The sequence below is a fragment of the Drosophila grimshawi genome, unplaced genomic scaffold (assembly GCF_018153295.1).
Source record: "Drosophila grimshawi isolate 15287-2541.00 unplaced genomic scaffold, ASM1815329v1 contig_848, whole genome shotgun sequence".
Lineage (NCBI taxonomy): Eukaryota > Metazoa > Arthropoda > Insecta > Diptera > Drosophilidae > Drosophila > Drosophila grimshawi.
In genome coordinates this window covers 10,436,696-10,449,699 of record NW_025063692.1, presented here as the reverse complement: position 1 = coordinate 10,449,699, position 13,004 = coordinate 10,436,696, and the positions used below count along the sequence as shown (strand labels likewise).

Below are 13,004 nucleotides of genomic sequence, written 5' to 3'. Positions count from 1 at the left end.
GTCCTTGCCAATGGCAAAATGAAAATTGCTGTGCGGCTGCCTCATTACAATTGAATGCCCATTTCGATTCGATGCTTCGCATTGCCGGCTTAGTCAAGATTTAAATGAAATTAAATACTTAAATGACGTGTTCAAAGTTGCACACTCCGTAGCGCCTGCCGCCCGGTCCATGTCTTGTGTCCTGTCGTTAAACAGACACTCATTAAAACGCTTTCGGTTAATTAAAATGTCATTCGAGATGTAAGCCCATTTGCATAAGAGGATATAGATATTCGCAGACTCCTACAGGCAACTTGATGTCGGGATGAAATGTAATTAATCAGCACTGCTCTTGTTTGATTTGGCTAAAATGCTCCGAGCAATGTTGTCCTTGTGCATTGGGTTAATCAGTTCAACAATCCATCAGTAAATAAACAGTATGGCCTCAACTGTTAAGTGAAACCAATGCATTGTAAATTGTACAATTTAATAAATAATCAATTATCAATCAAAACTTATTAAGACAATGACTTGCGGCTCTAAGCATTCTTCATTCAGTTTCAGTTAGTACAACTGACAGATGCGTCTTCTTTTCATTTCCTTCTGTCGATCACAGCTGAAGGCCAGTGCAAAGGATTCAGAACTGGCGACGGCATCGTTGACGCGCTGCCGACTGTCACCGTGCTGATTGCTATCCTCCACATCCTCCTCCAGCTGCTGCTCGTCCTGGCAAAAGAACTGTGCAAAATTGAGAAAGAAGAGCTGCTGTTGCTTGGCGGCTGTGCTTGCTGGGTGTCCAGCAAAATAGCTGTCGTAGGCCAACGCGATTCCATTGATGTCGGCAAACTTCTCGTCGGCCATTTGGCCATGACGGCGTCGCAGGCAGCGCATCTCTTTGCCAAAATGACGATTGGTCAGCAGGCGTTGCTGTTGCTGCGCATTCGCCTCATTGCCACAGCCATCGTAGTGCACATCGCTGGGCGCAAAGCCGTGCGACAGCTCGTGTGCGATCAGGAAACCCAAGCCGCTATATCTGTAAATTGCCGCCTGATCTGGCCAATACAGGTGGCCACCAAACAGCGAATGCGGCAACAACACCACATTGCGTCCGGGCAAAAAAAAGGGTGACGCATAGCTGCCAAAGCCATCCGGCTGCAGAAAATACAAATCAGCAGTTGCAACTTTTTGTCTATCATTATCAATTAGTTGCAGCAGAGCTCGTAAGTTGCCATAGTAATCGCTGGCGTTGAGCTGCAGTGCCGCGTAGTGGGTCTCCAGCTGCAAACGGTGCTCATTTGCGGTGCCAGTGGGCGGCAGCACGCCCACACGCAGCTGCATGCGTCGCAGCTTGTCAAGCAGAAAGCGCTGCGTGGCTGCATCAAACTGATTGCGATTCGCCAGCAACTTGAGCTCAAATTGCCGACGCAGTTTGGCGAAAAGCTGTTGCACGGAGTGGCGCATTTGCTGTCGCTGCAGCTGCGGCAACTGAGCCTCTTGCATCAGCCAGACGACGGCATGCGTCAACAGTTGACGCGATTGTGCCGCACACTGTTGCCGCCCAAATGCCAATGGCGGCACTGGCTGCAACTCCAATTGGTGCAGCAAACGTAGCTGCAAATAGCGAGCCACCAGCGACGGCGGCTGTGCGGCTAGCAACAGGGAGACGCCACGTAAATATGTTTCCCCCAAATACTCCACTGATTCGGTGGTTGCCGGCAGCGGCAACAGCCAACGCGTTAGATCCACCTCCACGCCACTCGCATCATCCAACACAACACTGGGATGCAGCAGCAGCCAGAGCAGCCTCAGTTGCTTCTCCAGCTGTTTGATTTGCTGCCAAAGCTTGCCCTCTGGCACGCCCAGCGGTTGCAGCTCGCGATAGAGTTGCCTGAAACGCGAGCGCGTCAGCAGAGATAGCGAACAGTTGTTCCTGGTTGCCGCTGCCTGACTGTGGGGCCAAGGTAGTTGCAGCTGGAGCAGCCACAGTTCCGCATCGCTTCTCGATTCCGGTTGCATTTCCATTTCAAATTGCTGCAGTGCAGCGACTCCGTAGCCTTTCAGCAGACTGACTACTTGACTCCAGTTGTCGTTGTCCTCGCTTGTCATGCTTATGCCACTCAAGTCGCGCAGCCAGCGCACAAACTGTGCCGCATCGTAGCCAGCCTGCTGGTCGCGACAGGCGGCATAGCTGCTCCGCAGCAGCTCCACAAAGCGCGGCTGGCCATCGCTTGGGGCTCCGGTTATTTGCTCCAGCAGCGACGCTAATTGTTCGTGATAGACGTGATCCAGTTGCTCCAACTGGCTGCTGTAAGCGTCAGTAACATGCGCCTCCTCCCATCCACCACAGGCGTGCTCATAGAAATCCAAACAGGGATCAGCACTGGCATTCATATGCAGCTGCAAGTAACCGGGCCATCCATCGCTGGCGAGGATTGCCAGCACCAGCCGCATCAGTAGCAACAATTGTAGCTTGCACATTTTTCACTTGCGCTTCTCATCGAATTCGCGTATGAACTAATTGATAACAATTGCGATGCAACCAGCTGATAATGATAATGAAATTAGTGTCTGGCGTCTCGCGGAGATGCCACGCCTGATAACCCACCTCAGACTCCGACGATAGTGATTTTTTATTTATTTACTTTTTTTTCATTTCAACATAGAGCAAATAACAACTAAATTTGATATGTTAAACAAAATACAAAATAATTGTATTGACAATAATAATCAATTATTATTAACTAACTACGTAGAAAGTATTCGCATATTATATTTATAATAAGCGCACAACAAGCAAATAATATTTATACACTCATATTCGAGTATATTATTTTGTGTTGTTTTGGTATTAGTCTGATTGGATCATTAAAAGTGTTTCTTTGAAAAATCAAAACTATTTCTCAAATAAAGTCCGACCGTATTAAAAGTCAATTTTAATTCAATCTCTTGAAACAAATTTCAATGTTTGTATAACGATGTTATAATAAAATATATATATATATAGATATTTCCCGGTGCTATGCACAGTGTTGGCCTTTTGCCCTTTTATCGATTTCTTCTCTTTAAACTTGTGCTGGGAAAAGTAATTAATAAGCGAACATTCAAAGGCCTACATCAAAATGAACGCCCGAAGAGCCAAATACATAAAATGCCACAAGATTATGCAGACGTTACGAAACACTTACAAATTTCTGTACAAATTCGACTCATAGGTCAATCCATAATAATTGATAGAAATTCATCAAGTGCAACTGCAAAAACTGTCAACATCGCGAAGATTCAGATTGGTATTGAGAGGAATTTGAACCTTTGTAGCTATAATTCTAAGAGCAGATCATTCCAATTGATACTTGGTATATCTACACATATTAATGTCCAACTCTAAATTCATTTCTCATTATCTCATTATTATCAGCAGGCGAGATCATCGATATGCCGGCTATGAGAAATGGGAGCACTTCCCTCACCCCTTACATTTGAGAGTGCATAGCTTTTTGAAAGAGAAATTTGTCACTAAAATGAGAATTAAATGTTTAACAGCTGTTTTCATGGTATTTTGTAGTCGAGCTCATTCGACTTTAATTTTGCTGCTTGCTAAAATTGAAATTAAGTTTCTCAGGCGTTAATTAGCTTCTGTGCAGAGGCCAGGTAAATGAGCATCAGTGTACTCGTCTGTGTGTGTTGTGTGTTATGTGTTGTGTGTGCGTGTTGTTGTGTGTGTGTAATCCAACAGCACAAGAGCATAATATACGGTTTTAATTACAATTCGGGGAATCAACAAAAAGCTGTCTGGCAGTGAAGCGCCACATTAAACGTGTTGCATTAATGTGCCATGTAAACCCAGCAGATGAGCACTCGTCCACTTAAATGCTGCAAATAAGCCTTAAGCAGTTAATTCAGCATGTCTGTGTGCCACATGCAACTTTAATCGTATGCTGAAAGCTGTGGCACTGATTGATTTGCAGCTCCATGAAAGTGCATCGAGAAGATGCTTGAGTATATTGCGGTCTGAGCGTATTGTTGTACTGATGGAATAAGTGGATGGGCGTGAATAGACTTTACGATGTGAACAATTGCTGCAACATATCATTTGGGCAATTAGGCGGCTTATCCACGTGGGCAACAGCGATTTAATGGGCAAAAAGCAATCCAAGAGCAATTTGCCAGCACCATTAAAAGCCACTGAAAACACACATTAAAGCAATTACAGCTAAAGTTGCCACAAATTTTATTATTGGCATTTGTGGGGCGCATCTCAAATTAAACGTACACCAACCAAACAGAAATTAAGTGCACCGTTCCTAAAATACCCTGGTCGAAATAGTACCAAAGATAGTTGACTAAAATCATTTGTTGAAATTCATTCAACTCTTTGTCTTCACTTACGAACTTTCTACATTTGATCAAAGTATGTATTGTTCGAGGCTCTTAAGTAACATTTACTTTGAATTGAATTTGAATCAAATATGCCGCATTTCAAATAAAACAGAGCACCAAAACAATTGAATATGAAGACTGGGAAATGTATTTGGCATTTTAAAAAACATTTAAATGACAGCGCTAATTGCTAATGGCCAACGATGTGTTTGCCGTCAAATGACCAAAACAGGGCGATTCCAGAACCCAATTGAAAGACCATTCAATGCTGTGATAATAAACAAAGTCAATACCCCCGAGCTCTGTTTACGTGTCTTAAATACTCCAGCCAAGGGAGCAATATCCATTAGTTGTGACGGATTGTTCATTTAAATGTTAAATGCTAAAGTGCACTACTCTCGAATGCTTACCTAGAAGATACCTCGTACCAATTATTATAAAAGATTTATTGTATATCCTGAAAATTAGTAAAAATTGTATTATTGTCTTGCGCAACAACAGTCAGAATGCAGCACCTCCGATCCCATGAAGTATATATAAATTCTTGATCAGCAGAGTCGATACAATCAGGTCTGTAGTTCAAGTTAATTTAATTTTATTATTATAATCATTTCGGGAAACAAAATATAATTTCATATTGAACCAACTACTATCAATTATTCAAAATGAAAAGCTCAACTTGAGGGAAATAAATGAAATAAATAGAAATGACTTTGGGAAACATTACATGTTAAAATAAATAAATAAAAATCGAGTATCTATTATTTAAATATTTAAATGATATGAAAGAAAAGTCCATTGTGAACGAGACACAAGCAAAACCGCCAACTTCAACTGGCAATTGGTTTCAAAGATTATTGGCACTCAACCAAAATGTTGAAAATAAATATAGGCAAATTTGGCAGAGAAACCAATTTGAAATGCACACAAAAAAATACACACAAAAATTGAGCAATTGCTTCGAAGAGCAGCCATTGTAAATTATTCAATGCTCATCGGCCATTCAGTGTGCTGACACAATTTACTCTACACTCCATGTTCGACTCCCAGTCTCAGTCCCAGTTCCAGTCCCATTCCCTGATCTGGCCTTAGCTTTGGTTTCAGCTTCATTGCCAGTTCTAGGTATAGCTGCAGGGCACGCCTTTTTCTTTCTTTTCTTTTTGGGTACTGGTTTCACTTTTAGCTATGCCCTTCGCCAGTTTCCCGCACACAAACACACACACACACGCATATAGCCATTAAAAGTTGCATGGCCTAAACAGGTGACGGGAGGCAGCCGGGAAAGGTGGCGGCAAATTTGTCGTAAATATTAAAATTTTTCATACGTTTATGCAAATTTACTTTGCGAGAACTTCAGTTCCTGTCGCCGTCATATCCTCACCGGCGTCCACATTGTCCTGTGCATCCGTCCCAACCACACCCCGTGCCATCTTTTGGCTCATTGTCAGTTGCCACTCGCCGGCTCCCGTAATGAGACAAACCCTGCTGGCATTTCGACTGCCTTTATTTAGGCAGTGCTTAAACACTTTGGCATGTGGGCGTCTCTGTATGTGTGTACGTATGTATGTGTGTGTGTGTGTGTGTGTGTGTGTAAGTCTATTGGGTTGTGCTTGGCATGCCGTTATATTTGAAAATTTATTAAGTTGAAATTACATTACAAATCATTTTCATATTATTGTGCTGCATGTCAGAAAGTACACACACAGAAGCACCACGCACACATATGCATATTTAACTAAATATTTGGCTATGACAAGCACACACACACACACACACACACACACAGAGAGAGTACACAGATTATCACCACAGCGAGTCATAGCTTGTCGGATAAGGCAACTAATATGACACGGCTATGACACTACTTCGATAAGTATTTCTGGTAGGTGTAAAGATCTTGATCGTCATTAAGATGATGGCAAAGACCAAGTCAATTCTTGTCCCGAGTAGTGTAAGCAACTCTGCCAGGTATTCCTCGGCGACTAGGACAGAGTCCAGTTATGACTTGAAATACTAGAATACTGGAATTCTATGCGGATCTGTTGAAACTTGGTCTGATGGTAGCAGTGTTCTAGCATCTCAGTAAGCGCAATGATATCTTGCCAAAATGATTGTAAGGATAATGCTTCTACCGCCACCGTTCTGTGAAAACTTAGCAAATATCCAAGCTGGCTTTCTGGTACGTTTTCATTAAGTTGGCATTACGGGTTAAGATGTACGGTTCCTGATTAAAGCGAATCCGGCTCTGCACACCTGGGTGTCAACCATCGCATGGCCTCGCATCATGCAAAGATAACAATGGGGATTATTACGTAACTGTACAACGAACAGAAATAACGACTTGAAACTTGGATCCAAGAAAATGAGTAATATTCAAACACAAACAAGCAAGAGTTGCGAAGCGTTCCCAAAGAGTGCAAGGATTCTCCACCGTCGCAGGATTCTAATGAGAAAGTTGCAAGCCAGACGAAACAGCGTAGCACAGCGCTAAGCGACCTGGGCAAGGAAATTATTAAACTGGTGGAAATGCTAGAGGATGGCAAAGGATGTTCCACACATCAATTGATCCATCGAGTGCATCAAAGCTTTATATGAGCTTCACAACGATGGGGCTAAATCAGTAAATAGGACAGATCAGTCCTCCCGAAAATTTATTTGAAGTATTAAGTAAATAAATAAAATATATTTATATATTTAATTTTTATATTTTTATGTTTTACATACACCGATATTATTGAATCGTGTCTAGAGGAGATTTGAGATATTTGGAGCTTAAAAGTATGTATTTAAGATATATAATATAATATTTAAATTTAATATTTAAAATATACAATAAAAATAAAATAATAAAGTGTATACATTATATGTTTGTTTACTTTGTATTAGAAATGCTTTCAGATCACGATATTAATTCAAGAAAACGTCGCATGCATTTCATTGTTTTCAGTTTGTGATGGTTTTCAATAATAAACCACACAGGCTTGCCTCGTCAGGGGAAACCCTGTTGCAGTCATTTGTCATAACCATTGTGGCCAATGCCCAACAATAGCACCAATGACCACGCCCACACTCACGCGATGAACGTTCCCACTTAGCCATCTCCTAATCCGCCCAACACTGCCAGGCACTGCCACCTGCTCCAGTCCAGTCAATTTTGCATTCTGCAGCTGCAACAATGAAGTCCGTTTGTGTATTGGTTGGTTTTCTGTTTGCTTTTGCTGGCTGACACTGTTAATGTTGCTGGACGAGTGTTGCATACTAAATGTGCCGCAGGAACTGCGCTCAATGGTCCAGTGGCTAGTTGGCCGGGCTTATTCAGACATTGTTTGTTACAGGTCTTGCCTTGGCATTTAACACACGTAGCATTGCCCACTAAGACCCAACAGCCATAACTATTGTGTAATATTTGTGTGGCACTGGGGCGAAGTTGCCACGCTTCGAGGCATGCTGCTGCTGCTGCTGCATGCTATTGCCGTCGGCGTTGGCGTGTTCCTGTTGCTGTTGCTGTTTCTATTCTGCATTGCATGACGATAATCACATAACTGAATAATAATAAAATTCGTTATGCCGACAACCATCGCAAATTGTTTTCAACAGCAGCCAAATATTGTTGCATACTTTTTGGCTGCAGCAAAAAATGCTTTGAGCAAATTTAAATTTAATTTGCTGTAATGAGTAAGTACTTGTGGGTAATTGGGGGGAGGGGGTTGGAATGTAAAACGTTCTGATATGTTTGGATCAACTATTGCCAGCTCAGGCTCATCAATAATGCGGGATGGGTTCTGTTTTTGCTTGGTCGAGCAACAGAGATAGGCACTTTGCCTTTGGGGGGCAGGCAGATGAAGCTTTTGCATTAGCGCTGCCTGCCACAATATTACATGCCCGCTCCAAACGCGGTGTGGTGCGGCAAACTCTCTGTTTGGCTGCCACAAAAATGATTAAAACGGGGGAAAAAAAAACAAATGTACATACATGAAAGTGTGTGTGTGTGTGTGTAGCAAACACAAATGGGGCGAGAACGGAATTGTGCACTTATATTGAGTTTTAAGCTGTTGACGATAAAGGCGGATGGATTTGAGCCACCGCCCGTTGACTGAAACACCAAATCATCTTCTATGGCCCGTCGGCGTCTCCACAATAGCTCCCTGCAACTTACCGACTGACTGTTCGTCTGCTTGAGGCACGTCCTTGGCAGCAGCGGCTTGCCGCTTGCCACGCACTTGGCTGTGTGTTTATTTGCCAACATGTGGCAAAATTATTTCCGCTCAAAAATCTACTTCCTGCACATTTTATGTCCTGCCACTTGCTGCTCTCGGCCTTTTTTTTTTTGTTCTTTTCTTTTATTTTTCTTTTGCATTATTTTTTCCTTTTGTTCATTTCACTTTTTTGTTTTAAGTAAATTGAAAATATTGCGCTTGAAATAAATCAGAGATTGCCAGGTTTGTGTACAGAGCGGAGTACACTTGATGTCTGCCCCTGACAATGGAGACGCCCAAATACATAGTACAAAAGCGCAACTGAGCAGCATGCCACAAACACAAAAGGGCAACAAAATTACCTGCTTTTGTCACAATCTCAACGAAAGTTAACTAAAGTTTCAATTTGGAATTAACAGTGCATATATATAGCATGTATCCATATATATATGTGTATATATATATGTGCAAGTGTGTGTAGACACCTGTTGACTGACTGTCAAGAATAGAATAGAAATTAAATAAAGTGCGAGCAACTTCTTACTTATTCTAGCTATAAACCGCTGACCTGTCGCTGCCAGTTCAATTCTTGGGCTAATCTCGTAACTGATGCACACACAAATACACACACACACACCCACACAAACAATGGCAAATCTCAGTCAATCAGTATTAATCCGGCGGCTCAACTTGAATGCAACACAGGGCAACGCATCAGCTGTTCCCATTCAGTTTGCTCAGGGGTAGAACTGTTCCCATGCACAACACACTGTACCCAGTATTGGCTCCCTTAAGCGCTCTCTTAGCTGGAGAAATTGTGCGTTGCAAGTGAAATGCTCTACTCGATTTTGTTGTGGCTCTTCTAATGAACGAAACATGCTTTTCAGCTTGCTAGCTGTGGTATATGCATTGAAGTGAATTCAACTTAATTTCCTTTATTAAATTTGAATAAAATCGAGTTTTTAATTTGGCTATGTTTTTTCTTTATACATATCGTTTATTTTTGAGGGTACTTTTAAATGTCTATAGGTGACTAATCGTGTCGTCAACACAGCCTTTGAGAACACAAATTCTCCTCGCAGGGGAACAGCTAAACCTGACTATTGTGCTCAAGCCGAAAGTGTTCTCAGTTCCTTTTCCTCTCTTCTTGCCTAAACCTGCTCCAAATCGCATCTAACCAGCACAAAGCTATCGATTATATATAGTCAGATAATGCATTCCATTTATCAGCTGCCTTATCAATGTTATGTTTTTCTATTATTTGCTAAACATTCCGGAAAAACCTTATATTATTCATGCATCACTGATAAGCGACTCAAGTTATCTTTTATCTGGCATTTGTAGCTCGATGTAAGTTCGAATTTTAGCTGAGTAAATACTCCACAATTTAAATCAATTCATATAACTTTACTGCAATTAACTATAGCATAGTGAGGGTCCATCACATTCCCGATGTATGCGATAATTTAATTTTCTCTCTTCGCAGTGTATTATATTGTTTTAAACTATGAATAAATTTAATAAAAAAAAAATCGAGACATAAATAAAAACACGTTGACAAAAAATATATGGATGAACATTCAAAAAAAAAATATTTAATTGACTATGAAATGATGTAATTAAGTTAATAAAAAAATGCTTGTTATTTAATTTCAGTTATTTATGAAAATCAACTGAAATTGCAAGCCGAAAACAAATAAATGCATCTCATGGAAATTTCTTTGTAGATACAAATATTTTTTAAATTGGATGACTAGTTTTTGTGCTACAGTTGCTCAAAATAAAAACAAAATAAAATTCTTGAGGTAGATTAAAACATGTATCACAAAAATTGTGTGCTGAAATTTGAATTTCAGATTACCCATAATAATTCCCGAATTAAAAAGAGAATCTCACTTTTTATGCAACTTTTATTTGAATATAGTTTTACACACTTACAACAAGTATATCGATACATATATATAGATGGGGTATTTTTGATAAACAAATATATTTTTTAAAGGCTTTTTATATTTTGATTATGTTTGCCTCTTATATTGAAGATAATATTTTGATATATGCGTATTATTTAAAAAAAAAAAAGCAAAAGGGGCAGCATTTAAATTGATTGTCGGTGGCGCCTCCAAATTGCAAAAAAAAAAAAACAATTATCGCAGGCAGTGCGGTTCAAGCTTTTAAGACCAGGGAGCGGGTTCGAAAACCCGGTAGAATCCAGTAGCTCCGTGATGTGAATCTTCTTTGAATCTGTGTGAATGCTTCTTGTGGTTATCTCGTGCCATTCCCTCGTCCACGCAGTGTTTGCCTTGCTTTGGGTGTCCAGATTTCGAGTGCTCAACAAAGTTGCCAGCTTTGCACTGGGATCGCGAACGTGAACGGCTGCAGTGATCCTGAAAATCGGATGGACCAGCAGACGACCCATGCCGAGAGCCATGATGCGGACCATGATGAGGACCATGATGCGGACCATCATGAGGACCATGATGCGGACCATGGTGAGGATCATCATGAGGACCATGATGCGGACCATGGTGACGACCATGATGCGGACCATGATGAGGACCATGATGCGGACCATGGTGACGACCATGATGCGGACCATGATGAGGCCCATGGTGAGGACCATGATGCGGACCATGATGACGATCCTCGTTTTCCTCGCTGTCCGATCTTGAACTGGAACTGGAACGATTTAGTTGACACTCATAGTGACGACCCTTGTGGCCATGTCCATGTCCGTATCCGTGTCCGCATTCGGCTCGTTTATCTCCTCTGCCGTGATGTCCACAACCTCTGCCGTGCGAAAGCGAACGCGACCTAGATCTCGATCCGTTTCTCTGACATGCCGTGCTCGTTTCCAGGGCCCACGGCAGGCCGCCGCTCCGAAAAAACTGCTCCTGATCCCACATAGACCAAGGGCATCCACCTCCAAAATTATGGCCACCAAAATGATGGGGTCCAAAGCGATGGGGGCCAAAGCGATTGGGGCCAAAGTGATGCGGTCCAAAGTGATGGGGACCTGGGCCGTGCCTGTGCCCATGTCCATGTCCATGACCATGACCATGACCATGTCCATGACCATGTCCATGACCATCACCATGTCCGTGACCATGACCATGACCATAACCATGTCCGTGACCATGTCCGTGTCCGTGTCCATGTCCATGATGTCCGTGACGGCGGCTGTGGCCATCGCCAGAAACGGACCTGGAGCGATCCCTGCGGCAATGGGGATGACCATGTCGTCCCTTCCATTTGCGACCCCAGGCATGGCAGTGGCCAAAATCGGAGTTGTCGCTGCTCGACGAGCTCGACGAGGAGGAGGAGGAGCTGGACGAGGAGGAGCTCGACGAACTCGAAGTAGAGCTGACGCTGCTTGAACGCGAGCGCATCTTCTCGTTCTCGTTCTGGTTCTCGTTCGAATCCTGCTCCGGATCCGGTTGCGATTGCGATTGCTCCTTCGCCAGCTTCTTGGCCAACTTTTTGGCCTTCTTGTCCTTCTTCTTTTGCTGCTGCTTGAGCTTCTTGGCCTGCTTGGCCTCCTTGGCCTCCAGCCGCTTGCCCTTGGCCTGCTCAGCGATCAGCTGATCCATGGCCACCTGAAGCATATGTTGCGCCTTGTGCGCCTTCTTCATGGCCTTCTTGATGAGCTTGCCACTCTTGGGCATCGGGGCTTGGGGGGTTTCCGCTTGCTCCATCGCCTCCTCGTACTCAATATTCAGGATCTCAATCGGCGTATCCGACAAGGACTCGCCACCTGTTTTCGCTACCTCAGCCATGCTGCTTCCAACAATAATTTATGCCTTCTTTGTTCGAATAATAACCAATAACCAAAACAATATAACAATAACAATAACAATTTGTTTGTATTCTGTTTTGTTTCTATATATGTTTGCTGTCTCTTTCGCTAGCTCAGAAAGCTTCAAGCTTCAAGATTCTAACTGATGATGGACGCTAACCGGCCGGCAACTTTTATACTCGCCGCGCAACGTTTGTAATCGTTTAACGCCGGCAGCGACGCGACGCGACGGAGCGAGACAGCGCAAGAGAGGGAGCGAAAGAGAGGGAGCAAAAGATAAAGAGAGTGAGGTGAGGTGCACGCCTGACTGACATACGAGCAGCAGAGAAACAAGTTAATGCGTCGCAGCCAAATCGTGAGAGCCAAAGCCGATAAAAATAGCCTGCTCCCATTTACATAGTATATGAAAAACACATGGCCATATCTTCATGTACATATGTATATATAACTGTACATATGTATACACTATGTACAACACTTTGTACATATGTTGGTTGGCTTGTTATTTTGTTATTGCCGTTTCGCAATATGGTGAAATAGATATGCCTGGAGGCATATGGCCTCGAATGGAGCCACCAGCTCGCATAATTGTGAATCACCGATCGAAAATAGATTTTCTTTGTGATGAAATTGTTTTGGTAACTTTCTAGAAACTG

At 42.6% G+C, this 13,004-nt stretch overlaps 2 protein-coding genes across 2 annotated transcripts; both read right to left on the bottom strand.

Moving 5' to 3' along the window:
* Positions 1-543: 543 nt before the first annotated feature.
* On the bottom strand, positions 544-2,457 carry LOC6565940 (neprilysin). The gene has a single exon (XM_001992414.1). It carries the CDS (start codon positions 2,455-2,457, stop codon positions 544-546), a length of 1,914 nt encoding a protein of 637 aa, XP_001992450.1.
* A 7,987-nt stretch (positions 2,458-10,444) lies between these two features.
* Positions 10,445-12,493, bottom strand: LOC6565939 (histidine-rich glycoprotein). Its single transcript, XM_001992413.3, has one exon. The coding sequence runs from the start codon at positions 12,326-12,328 to the stop codon at positions 10,727-10,729; it is 1,602 nt and encodes a 533-aa protein (XP_001992449.2). The 5' UTR covers positions 12,329-12,493; the 3' UTR covers positions 10,445-10,726.
* Between the last annotated feature and the right edge of the window lie 511 nt (positions 12,494-13,004).